General features: G+C 40.3%; 2 protein-coding genes across 3 annotated transcripts; both read left to right on the top strand.

The window, feature by feature from the left end:
* The first annotated feature begins 312 nt into the window (after positions 1-312).
* Positions 313-4,611, top strand: LOC135239674 (C-C motif chemokine 19-like). 2 transcript variants are annotated; one of them, XM_064308518.1, is made up of 4 exons: positions 313-454; positions 2,790-2,913; positions 3,024-3,138; positions 3,430-4,611. In XM_064308518.1, the coding sequence occupies exons 1-4, from the start codon at positions 370-372 to the stop codon at positions 3,457-3,459; spliced, it is 354 nt and encodes a 117-aa protein (XP_064164588.1). In that variant the 5' UTR covers positions 313-369; the 3' UTR covers positions 3,460-4,611. The 2 variants fall into 2 exon arrangements, with proteins under 2 accessions (XP_064164588.1, XP_064164587.1); XM_064308517.1 differs by having other exon boundaries at positions 3,427-4,611.
* Positions 4,612-9,080: 4,469 nt separating this feature from the next.
* On the top strand, positions 9,081-12,796 carry cimip2b (ciliary microtubule inner protein 2B). Its single transcript, XM_064309267.1, has 6 exons — positions 9,081-9,242; positions 10,154-10,383; positions 10,723-10,880; positions 11,361-11,493; positions 11,860-12,063; positions 12,458-12,796. The coding sequence occupies exons 1-6, from the start codon at positions 9,178-9,180 to the stop codon at positions 12,538-12,540; spliced, it is 873 nt and encodes a 290-aa protein (XP_064165337.1). The 5' UTR covers positions 9,081-9,177; the 3' UTR covers positions 12,541-12,796.
* Positions 12,797-13,292: the final 496 nt, after the last annotated feature.

Below are 13,292 nucleotides of genomic sequence, written 5' to 3'. Positions count from 1 at the left end.
AGGGTGGCGGGGGGAGGGAGTTCAAATTGTGAACCTGCATAGCTTCATATCACTTGCAGGGATTTGTGGCTTTAGTGAATTCTAAAGTAAATTTTAATTTTTCATTCAAAGTTTAACTGCAACAGTTCCAAGAAGTGGATGAGTGACAGGTCTCAACATCACTCGACCTGCTGAGCGTAATGCCTTTCACAACTGAGATTTCCACATTGGTGATGCCGGCCTCTCCCTTTCCAGAAAGAGGAGGTTGAGAAATTGGGGGAGGAGGGTAGGAGGGGACATTAAAGTGAAACCCCTCGTGTCTTATAAAGGGAGTGAGAGTGAGCATGGGGCAACAGAGTGTCCGAGGAGTGAGATTCCCACACAGCCACCATGCATCAGCACCAACAGAGCACAACCATGGCAACAGGCATCGCGTTCTGTGTCAGCATCTTTTTCCTGCTCTGCAGTTCCAACGGTGGGTCCTTTTTCTATCTTCGCAATCTGCCAATGATTTACCAGTGATGAGGGAAGGGGACAGGGGTTAAGCATGCTGTTATTTCAGTGCATGGGTTCGAGTGCGCTGGGTTGGTGTGGTAAGCACGCTAAGGTTCACATTGTTGTTGTGTGCGAAAAGTCAGCTTTATACATGTTTTTTTTTTTTTTGAGTTCAAATAAATGCATAAAAGCTGAGTTCAAATAAATGCATTCCAAGGCTCTTTATAGCATTGAGAGAGTTGGTAATTTCAGGAAATAATATATTGAACTGTGATGAAACAGAGTTACTTTAAAAGCAAAAGTAAATACATACTGTAAGAAGGAACATTCTTTGTGTGTATTCATTAAAAGTATTCATAATTTGACAAAACATAAAGTGTTTCAGGTTAATTCAATCAAGGTGTCATTCACAAGTGAACAATATAGGCATTGATTATGTTTAGTATATTGTCATCTACATGGTTTTATATAAGATCTTCTGGGATGTAATGTGAATTTATGCAAGTGATGTACCTTAGTTGTCATTTAGCATATAGTTATTCATGATTAAAGTATGGAATACATTTTAGTCATTTGGAAAAAGAACACTGGCGAGGGTTTAGTTGTATTCATCAAACAAACACAAAGTGCACAAGCATGCCTTGTGAACTTCAAGGAAGTAAAATCCAGTTTAACTTAACTCTGTCTAAAGGTCCAGCTTCCTTCTCAGGTTTCTTTTCTTTATCCATTTCCATCTTCTTTTCAAAGAGTACCTAATAACCTAATTAATGAAGTATTTTACTTTTCACCTACATTACACCCCCCTGTTTTTATAACTTTCTTTGGCTTTATATCTGATTGTTGTGACAGTCATGATAGTCCCACATCTTTCTTTTTAAATTCAGAAAGGAGATGTGTGGGATGAAAAGTCATGCAATAATGCACAGTTTTATTTAAAGGTTCATTTGGAAGTTTAAACACTCCTTGCAGCAGTTGGTGAAAACTTTTTGTGCATGCTTTTTGTGGGCAAGGAGGGTGGTATCTGCTCCTGGTTTCTGCTCTTAATTATTTAATTAGCCTAATCTTTTCATAAATTGATATTGAGATAAAAATTCACAAACAGCAGCTGAAGACTGTTCCTGTGTCCTTGAAACATTCTGATTGTAGTGTATTCTGTGGCTGAACCAGCTTAAGTGTATTCCTTCAGCTAATTGGCGAATTTGGCCAGTGTAACTGGTGACAAAGAAAACCTGCATAATAATACCGGCCCTGCGGGAATGGAATTCCCCACCCCAGGTCTAACTGCACTTGATCACCATCCTCTCACGGTATAGTCCTATGCTGAGATAAGATATCACGCAAGGAAATCAATGAGAAAGCAAAACGAGAAGGGGAGTTTAGATAACACAATCTGGAAACCAAGTCCCAGTGAAGCTCTCTATAAGATCGGGACGTTTGCCTTGCACGGATGAAACTTATGGGATTTCACCAATTCTGGGTACAGAACAAAAAGCAAACATGTACATGTACATGCTCATGAAGAGAAATTCTCAATACATGCTTGAGATCTGTTGTAGTGTGTCAACAAAGTTGATCAATTAAAAATGAAAAAGGTGAAATCATCAAACTGATTGCTTGGTTTTCTTGATTTATTAAAGTAATTATTAAGAGAAATTTATACCAAAAAATCCTGGAGCAACTATTTGCAAAAGATTTGGCAGAACTGAAAAAAAATTACTAGTAATTCTAATGATTAGTTAGCTTAATATCTCAGTGATTATGAATATTTAAGTAGGTTCCATGTAATTAAGCTTTTAAACATGAAAACCAAATTTGTTGTTTGTAGACTAGCTGTGTTAGTCTGACAATGACAGGCTCATAGCATTTACTGAATAATACCCCAGACAGAAATGACTCAAAAACCTCAATGCAAAATGATATTCTTAATCACATTAATGTTATTCTTTTTTTCCTGATAACAGATAGTGACTTATTTTTTAGTGTGCATACAAAGTTGTATGTGTCTATCTGCACTTTTACACTTTTTAAACTAGACTTCTAGGACTACAGTTGCAGAAGACAGGCTATGATTAGATTTTGGAATCCTGCAAACCACCCAGTTCCTGCCCAATCAGATCAAAGGAAACTAAACCACGGTGCAGGAATAATGAAAACAATATGCACCTCTAAAAATAATCAGCCCCGTTTCAATAAATCACATCTATCAGATAAACCGAAATCCAATTTGCCAACTGTAATGGAGTATAAACGGAGCCCCCATCGGTTTCCAGGACTGCGGTATCTATGACAACCTCCCTCCCTCTCTGCTCTCATAGTCACCCGGGGTGAGCTGGCTCTGGACTGCTGCCTGAAGGTCAGCCACACCAAAATACCCACGCAGATCGTCAGGGGCTACCAGCGGCAGGTCGGCGGCAACGGCTGTGACATCAGCGCTGTCGTGTGAGTGCCTTATTGGCTTGCTCCTGAATCACTCTCATAAGGCGGCACGCGGCAAACACGCACGTGCTAAAACTCACATGACTCACAGGTCCGTTTCTTTCCGCTCAAAGCTTCTTCACCAGGAAGGGCCGCAACCTGTGCGCCCCTCCTGGCCGTCCCTGGGTGGAGACGCTGACCGCCCACCTGGACAAGGAACGGAAAAGGTGCCAGGACAGCGCATTCAAGGTAAGCCAGCTGCCCCACTGTGTACTGGACCTTTTGATTGCTTAACTGAAGTCCAATTGGAAGAGTGCCCGACAGGCTTGGGAAAAATCCCTGAGAAGAACAGATAGGGTTTTATTTTCTCAAGGGCTCTAATCCTATTGACTTCCCCACATGTGTTTCCATGTGTTGCAATATACAGTAAAATAAAAAAATAAATCATGATCCACCGCATTCATTCATCCAGGACCCACTGCTTGTGAAACACTGCTGTAAACCCCTGTGAGTGACGGCTCTCTTTTCTCCCTTTAGCAGGGGAAAAGGTGCAGGACCTTGAGGTTTTGACCGTTCTGGAAACCGCCACATCTCACCGCGGAGTGCAGCTGCCCAACCGAGTCATCGAGGCTTCGCCATGTCGATGTTTGGGTTATTCCAGATAACTTTTCCTACAGTTCATAAGCTAACTTACCAAAATTCATTCACAAGCATAAACTTCCCGTCCAACTAACTCCAAAAATATAGTTAAAATAGCTGGATAAAAACACCTGACTTAGTTATTGCCTGCACATTAATATCGTAGCTATTAAATGTTGTTTATGAAGTACACATCACATGTGATTGGCTGCGAATAACAAAGATGCTAGTAGCTTAGCTACCTTGACTAGGTTCAATTACATTGGTGCTGACATCTCTATTGTTTTTTGTTAATTGGTGCTGCCATTCTTTGACTAGCCAGCAGTGTCTACCCATAGGTAGTCTGCAAATATTGCTTCTGGCTTGCAAGTGGCAAGCTAAAGGTTGTGCCATATTACTATAGGTACTATATATATGCATTAGCTGATAAAAAGATGTCATGTCAACAAGGTAACTACAGTGAATGACAATTCACCAACTATAACTGAACTTAACTGAGTCATTTTGATGTCCCAAGCATACTTCATTATAGTATTTTTTCACATAGGGTGCTTGCTAGCTAGGTATAATAATATTGTAATGCAGTCGGGGTAAAAAAAATAAATGTATTGCACAGGTATACTAATGATGTAGTGTACAGATAAACTATCCTGCAACTCAGATGTAACGACGCTGTTGCACTGTAATAGTATCATACTAATAAAATAATGTGTAGAAATAATGACACTTTAATGCTGTGGAAACAATCATAATGTAGAATAACATAGGTATACAAATAATATATTACACAGGTGCAGTTAGTGTTCTACCTTTATAATGATAATGCTTTGTACAGGTAAAATGCTATAGTGCAATGTATTTGACTTTTTCCACAAACATTTCTGTCAGAAAGTAATTAAGCTTAGAAGCCTATTTATCATTATGTCCATTGAATTAGGGTAGCAAGGAATTGTTTTTGACACCAGTATGCATTTTCTCATTGTAATAATATGTGCTCCGTGTTTTTGGCTTTTCCTACAAATGTGACTTTGGATTATGACAGAATTTTGTTTTGAATAAAAATGTGTACTGCATCAATGTAAATTACAACTTGGTTTTTTGGGGGGAATATGAAGTGCGTCCACTACTCTAGTGCAATGCAGCACTGCACAGTTCCTTATGCCAGGGATTTTAAACTTCAGTCCTTGTGAATCACCGTCTTCTATGGGAATGCTGCAGAAAGACAAAAAAGTAATAATAATAATAATAATAATAATAATAATAATAAACCATCCATATGTTTTCAGCTGAACATATCTGAGCTACGACTCAAGAAGGAAATGCATAACAATGTTCTACAGCTGTCAAATTTTAAAAAAATTTGACTGAGGAGTAGAATTTGGCCTAGTCGATAAGGATTTAGACATAGGACAGTAGCAATAAAAAACCAATAGCATACTGGGATATATCGGAAAGAAGTATTGAATATAAAGCAATTGCACTCATATTGAAATCATAAAATCTTCAGGGCATCTTTACAGTATATGCAGTGTCCAACCAAGTACCCCTGCATCGATACTAAAAGAAAGATGTGAAAACAGTACAAAGAGGACAGACTAAATCTGAAGTACAAGTCTGAAATATAATATATATTATATATAATATATAAATATAATGGCATAGCAATGAGTCAGCACCATGCTGTAGGAGATGCCATCTCACGGATGAGATGTTGAACCAAGGTCCTAGCAAGGTCCTAGCTCACTGTGGTCGTTACAGATCCCCACTCTTTCAAAACGTGGCGTGGGGTGCCAATACTGGTATCCGGACCATTTTCCCACAAAAAAATGGCTCTCAACATTTGGCAAATAAATTCCTACATCTGACTGTTGACATGATGCTTGCATTCCCTGCTAACCTTGATTCCTCCTTTGTAAGAAAGTTCCGTTTCCCATTTGATGACACTATCGTTCTTGTTTTAACGTGCTGGTTACAACACTGCTTTGCCATTGCCAGAAATCATTAGACCTGTTGAGTGAAAAACCTCTCCTTGTATCTACTTTCACAAAAAACTTGGAAATGGTTATCATTCCATTCCCGTCAAAGGCTGTCTGTCATCAGTCGCAGACCACAATGAAAATATTGGGTAAGAGAGCCCTCTTAACAGTAGGACCAAGGCTACAACTTTTCATACCTAAGATTAAAAATAAAACGGTTATTCTTGTCACACAATGTAAATCCATTCATAAAACGAAGAAAAAAAACAAGGTGAGGCTGTAGTTAACACAGTTGATTAATAATGTTCATGAGAGAGTCTGGGACAAAAGAATAGTTTACAAAGCATGTAAAGCATAGTCCAGACAGAGAAAATGAGGTATATCTATTATATATCATTCATATAATATCTACAAAGTTGGGATCAGTATCGTATGTCATGAATATTATAAGTATTGGTGTACTGGGATGCAGGCTGTGCTGAATTTCATGTCAACTAGTTCCAGTCAACAAAGACGTATTATAAAGACCTTACAAAATCCTTGCAGATCCATAGCATGTTTTACACCCTGAGTATCAGCTCATGACCTCAAACAATATTTAGACCCGCAGTCCCTAAACTCTGGCTATGGCATTGGCAGATTAAGCCTCTATGATTATTAATTTATTGTCAGGTGTATTGATTAGCTCTTAAACCTATGCATTACGTGTACTATGGAGAACAATATGGTTTATGTACATGCACCATGCACCATGCACCATGCACCATGCACCTTATCTTGTGTATTATGTTATGTGTGATTCTTTTGTGAGGCAGGAGGATTTGTGCCTAAGATAAATTTTTATTTTGGGGTCATAAAGTATAGTTGAGTTTATCTATAATTACAGAGTGATAAGTGCTTTGGTTAATTGCTCACCAAGTATAATGCATCAAACGCTGACAAAGGAAAACAGACGGAACTGGAATCTCATGCTCAGCTTGACAGCTGCACATTTAGCCAATTTCTGCATTGGCTCAGCCATTCTCTGTTGGGAGATATGTTACTGAGACTTTAAAAGCTTTTTTTAAATTTAAAAAAAAAAAAGGTGAATAATTTGTTATTCCTTAAAAAGAAACTGATGAAAGCATACGTCCAATCTAGCTCATACATCTTACCCTGGACAGTTTGCTTGCATTGCCGTCCAGCGCTCACTGAGGTCTGTTTGTTGATAAGGCTTTTGGCTGCACAGACCTGCAACTGCAGTGTGGACCCTACGGAAAGATAAACATCAGGGGATGTGCATTCACGCTGGTGGTAAATAGTACAGTATGGACCACAAGGACCCTCCCATGTCTGTCCTTTGAAGCACCATGCATGGGCATGATAGCCCCATGCTTTGGGTTGACAGGGTGCTGGCCTACTGTTAGTAGAGGATGTGGGGGCAGGGAGGGATTTTGAATCAAATAGTTGCCTTGATTTTGTGGGAAGAGGATGAAAATGCCGGTGAGAAAGACTCCCAAGCTTCTGAAAAAATCCCCCCTTGTAGTATAAATATACAGTTGCAATCAAAATTATTCAACCCCTGTGGAAACTGTAAATATTTTTAAATGTATGCTTTTGGAAGACTTGAAACTAAAAACACATGTATGTCACTTGTGTGTTCTGTTAAAATTCAAAATAAAAATGTATTTTTTAAGATTTCCGAGTAGCATGTAAATTTTGTATTTCAGCCATATCATAAATATTCAACCCCCATTCAATATCACCATTTTTAAAATATTTGCTGGTCTGTAGAGTGACTAGATTTTGTGGAAACACACTTAAGCCCTTAGGAAATCCATAACGATACTATTTGCTTCACCTGTGATAAACATATAAATCCCACCGATGCACTTCTTCACATCAATTTGATGCTGACTAGCAAACATGCCAAAGACAAAGGAGCTCTCTCAAAAGTTAAGAGAATAAATTATTTCATTGCATAAAAAAGGCAATGGATACAAAAAGATCTCCAAGATATTGAAAGTTCAAAGAGACACAATTGGCAGCATCATAAGGAAGTTCAAAAGTCATGGAATAGCAGTAAACCTACCTGGACGTGGAAGGAAGAGTAAAGTTACATCAAATGGTATCAGGCACATCGTAAGAACTGCTGAGAAAACCCCTCATATTACTGCCAAAGGCATACAGGATGACTTTCATGGCCGGACACCTCGCCGCACTCCACTCTTAACCAGTAAGCATATGAAAAATCAACATGAATATGCAAGACATCATTTGGATGTCTATGGAGTCTATGGAGTTTTGGGAGAATATTTTATGAAGTGACGAGACAAAACTGGAATTGTTTAGACCCATGGATAAGCGGTATGTCTGGCGCAAGAAAGGTGCAGCTTATGACAAGAAGAACACTATCCCCATAGTCAAGTATGGAGGTGGGTCAGTCCTTTTGTGGGGGTGTTTTACTGCTTCTGGTACTGGCAATTTCAGCGTGTGACTGGCACCATGGATTCCTTGAAATACCAGGCCATTCTGGAGAAGAATGTGATGCCTTCAGTGCATAAGCTGAAGCTTGGTGGTCATTGGACTTTCCAGCAAGACAATGATCCCAAGCATACATCCAAGTCAACCAAAGCTTGGTTCAGGGAACGATCTTGGAATGTCCTTGACTGGCCTTCTCAGTCCTCAGATTTAAATCCCATTGAAAATCTTTGGTGGGATTTGAAGAAAGCAGTGGCATCACGAAAAACAAAGAATATTGGTGAACTTGAAGCATTTGCACAGGAAGAATGGGCCAAGATTCCAAAAGAGAGGTGTCAGGGGCTTGTGAGCACTTATAGGAAGTGTTTATTGGAAGTTATAAAAGCTAAAGGATGTTCCACAAAGTACTGATTTTGGGGTTGAATAATTTGGTTATTGATTTTTTGGAGAGAATTTCATTTTTTTCCTTATATCAAATAGTAAACTCAGCTGTATGTTTTCAAAATCACTTGAACATGTTCTAATAAACATGTATTTCTGTTTACAAAGGCCTTAGTTGATACATTGTCATGAAATTTTATTCACATCACAAAGACATCTTATGGGTTAGCGGGGTTGAATAATTTTGATTGCAACTGTATATTATATTAAATATAGAACTGCAGAAATCATACAGATTTAAAATTAAAGTGACTTTACGGTTTCTGTTTCAAGAACTATTTCCTCTGACCAACAACTCCACCTAGTGTTTAAGTATCTAAAAACATTGTAAATGAACGTTCAAGTAACTTCTGGCTTGAATGTTAGAGATTTTTATTTGTTTTTGTTACATTTTAGTTTTGTTACATTATAGTCAGTGCTTAGTATGTGTGAGTAACATTTTTGTACGTTGAAAACGTTATTATTATTATTATTATTATTATTATTATTATTAATAATAATAATAATAATAATAATAATAATAGTAATAATATTGAAGAGTCTATACGGTCGAGTCCGTCTCCGCGACCATACGGCAGATTAATCCCATCACTTCACCTCCGTTAAAACTAAAGAACTGAATTGAATTTGGCACGTGCGAAAACCTCTATAGCAACCGCTAATCTGAAAACATCGCGTAGCCGTAGCTGAAACCAGCGGGAGCGATTTTTGCACACCTCTGTGCGAAGAGGGCTCCTTAAAAGGAATCGGTTAACTTGGACATCTCGGAAATATGGAGGCATTTCCTCCGAAATTTAGCAACGTTTTGGTAACACCTGATCCACAGTATATACCAGGGTAAGAATCTATTAATTTATTTAATATGTACAGTATTAGGCAGGCCAAATTTTGCGTTCGTTTGATTAGAATTATCATTAAATTAGCCTATTTCGTGTTTAGGCTATGCTGACTGTTACTTTTGCGGAACTGTGCTGAACTTTAAACCATTACAATCGTGTTACATACATAACAATACATAAATATGCTATTGATTGCGCAATTTGTTAAGGTTCAACGTTCTGATTATATTTTCTGTTTTTTAGTGTGTTATTTTCTTGGGCGGTATTTCACTTTTTACTTTTATGACTTGCTTTACGTAGTTGTTTTTGGTAATTTAAGTGATGTAGAACTGCGGGTTGCCGGTGTTTGTTTTGAGTTACCACTTTCATCCAGCTTCATTTCAACACTTCGCACTAGACGTAGCTATTTTGTGTCGGACGTCGCCCATAGCAACCGGTCTGCGGCTGTATTGAGTTGCAGGGTTGTCCCCATCAATTAAATGACCCTTTAAGAACTGACTTAACCACTTAACCCTGTGTGTGCTATGAGTACCGCATATCTGTAAACATATCGTACTAATAAATGCACATAAAAAGGATAGTATTTTGTTATAGAATTTAGTGTAGGAAGTAAGGCTACTTTTTGTCTGAAAAGGTCATGTCACGTGTTATGTACAGAATTGGTAAATACAGACATTACATTATGTAATTAGCAGACATCCGTAGCTAGGCTGCAAAGCCGCTAGCATAAACACTCTATGCAGTCGTTGAAGGCCACACAATTATTTATTTTATTTATTTTTTTGAGCACAAGTTTTGATAGACCATTCCACACTTGGTGGGGCATGGATCAGTCCTGGGTCCAATACTGTATTTTAAATACTTGAAAGTGTTTGACATGGGTCTGATGGGGACGCCATCTCTACAAAGCTATGCAGGGTACTGCCCTCAGCTCAAGTTCACTCTGGGGGAGACGTATGGGAAGCTGACGGCCCAGATCCTGTCCAGCCCCGAAGTGTCCAGCACCCGACAGCTGATCCTGTACAACAGCAACGCCCCCTCGGGCGAAACGGAGGCGGAGGCGGGGCCGCCCGCTGACGCCTGGGGCAGCCTGCCGGGAGTCCGCAGGCACCCAGAGAGGATGATCCCGGGATACAAAGGCAAGCATGTCACTGCTCTTAAGGAGGCTTCGCTTCATTTTGTCCCGTTTGTGTGGCAGGCTGGGGTCAAGCATTTTGAAATTTGAAATACTTTAGCACGTTTTAGCCTGATAAACTCCTGAAAAGCTCAATGAAACACATAACTCACCGAAATGTGCACAGTCGTATGAAATAAGCATTTTGTTTTGAATATAGATGATAATTAGTGTTTATTTTAAACTTGCGAGTAATCTGCAGGAATTTCCCTGGTGTCTAAAGTGTTCAGGTATTTCTGTGGAAGCACTTTGTCTCAGATCTGGCGTGTGAGGGCGTACGTGCGCGTGTTCGTTTTTTTTGCAGGTTTCATTCCGAAAAGCCGGAACTGCTTCTCCCGCACGTACAGCCAGACGTGTCGGGAGGCCCTCAGCGAGTTCCAGAGAGACCTGCAGAAGCGGAAGCGCCTCAGCGCCTCGGCTGACCTTCCCCGCGTCGACTACGGCACGGCGCCCAAGCCCACAGTAACCAGCCCGGCGCTGAGCCTTCCTGCTAACACACAGCAGCCACCGCCAGGCGGGTTAATTATGCAGGACGCAGGTCACATGTCGGGTCCTGTTACATGCCAGCCTATCTCTGAGGCGCTACACCTGCGTCAGGAGAGCCACTCAATCACAGATCATACTGTGATTTTCAGTGACAACACAGTAGCAGCCAAGGGATAGCATTGCAAGCTTTTGACATATAAAGCAGGACGCAGATACACTGTCCTGTCAAAACCAAGTTGTACCTATAAGCCCAATAGTCTGAAGTAGGAACCCCTGTAGTTTCTTGCACAAGAATATATGTACCTGGAAAAAGATGCCACGGCCTCAGAGTCCTGCGTAGTTTACTCCCCCTGGTGGTTGGGTTCATAGTGATGGGTCTGCATTGAGAGTGTGCTTTAATCAATGAGATGTTTGCTAACTACAGTGCAGTCCAAGGTCTCTCCCTCTGTGCTGCAGCTTGGGCCTTATAGCACCCCTCTGACCCCCATCACTAAAGAGTCAGTACCATACAAGACCCCGGCCCCCTGGAAACCCCTCGGATCTCCTTACACCATGGAGGAGAACAATCCCAACAAGTACTTCATCTCAGGTAGCGAAACGTGCTTTCACTCTTCAGATAATCTTTTGTCACTGAAAACTGCTGTATCACATTATACATAGGCTATACAAGTAAAGGATACATACAACTGTGTGGTGAAATTATGCAAATTCAGGTGTAGTCATTACTGTGTACTCATAGATGGAGTCAGCATTATGGGAATTTTTCAGTTGATTTTTAATTAAATTTCAAAACGAATCAATTTTCAATTCATTTCCTGAATTGACTTGACTGCAATGGAATTTACCCCAAACCCTGCTACTGCTATTAGACAGCAGGCAGTTTGTCAGGTATAACGCGAATGAAAGTGGCTTTCACACGGGTTTTTCCGCTTACCTTCATTTTTTTCTTGCGCAGGTTTTACCGGATACGTCCCAAAATCCCGCTTCCTCTTCGGCACTGGTTTCCCCATCACCACAAACAGAGCCCTGGTCCAGTTCGACAAGGAGGCGAGGGGCAAAGATGGCGTTCAGCCACCCAGTGTGGAGGAGTTTCCCCCCATCACTACCATCTACCCGTCCTACAGTGGCATGGTCCCAGCTTACACCGGCCATGTGCCAGGTGAGTCCATTCGGTCCTCCTGCCTCTCACACTGGGAAGTCCTGGGTTGGGGGTTCAAATTAAGATTTTGGAGACCCATTTAGGTGATCACCATGCCCATGAGTTTTTTCTAGACCAGATTTCTCGAGATTCATTCAGCATTGTGTCCACCAGGTGTCTCTGTAGACACATTTAGATTGATCTGTCTTATAGGGATGAATTTAGGGATGAATGCTCAGCTGTTAAATCTGTGCTTTATTTACTTCACTTAAAATGGACTGCTATGTTGAGCAACACACATGTTACACAAAGACATTAAGTAAGGGCAGTATTCTCTGGGAAATTACTTCCATTATTAAAGCTGTATGATAGTGATTTCTTATATATATATAATCAATCTCCCTCTACATAACAGGATACAGGTTCAGTTTCGGCCAAACATTTGGACAGCTCACCCACAATGCCCTGGGGTCCATCAGTGCTCCAAAGGGAAGATAGAAGCAAACCAGTACACTGGTTAAAGTACAGTGTAGCACAAGCTTTGGAAGAACTGGCAGAAATCGACTCTTTGAGACAGATAAATGTTGGAATACTCATTCTGCAGATGGATTACATCACTTCCCACAAATCAGATGATCTCATTCTTCAAAACATGCAAATTTTTAACATAAGTAACATTTCAAACTCAGGTCTTCTGTATTTGTTGATTCGCTCATGTTTATTCCACACAATAAAATAAAAACAACCAAAAGCACATTTTGACATTTGAACTCTGTGTCTGTAGGTCAGTTGAAAGCATCCCATGATTCCTCAGTAGACTTATGTATTCTGAATTTGCTGATTGGAATTCAGCACACTAGGCTGTAACCCCACAATCCAAACTGAATTGTGGAATTTCTTCAATAAATCTACACAAATCTGCCACAAATGGGTTATCTGTTTATGTATATATTTAGTAAAATACTGTAAGAAACAACAACCACAAGAGAGGTGTCAAAATCACTAAAAAAGACCCCCGGCAGCGGTACTTCCGGCTTGGTCAGACGTTCCTACGAACACAATTGGCAGTGTTTGCGGGTGGGAAGCCGGTGAGGGAATGAGTCCTGATTGTTGCATTAGCGACTCCTACTGGTTTGTCAGGGCGCCTGTTCAGCGGAGAGAGGATCTGGGGGAGATAGCGTGAACCTCCCAGTGAAACTCCTCGCTGTCAGGTGAAAAAGAAGCGGCTGGCGACTCCACATGTATCGGAG

The sequence above is a fragment of the Anguilla rostrata genome, chromosome 14 (assembly GCF_018555375.3).
Source record: "Anguilla rostrata isolate EN2019 chromosome 14, ASM1855537v3, whole genome shotgun sequence".
NCBI classification, from domain to species: Eukaryota; Metazoa; Chordata; class Actinopteri; order Anguilliformes; family Anguillidae; genus Anguilla; species Anguilla rostrata.
Note: the sequence above shows the minus strand (reverse complement) of the source record. Positions and strands in the feature narration are given on the sequence as shown.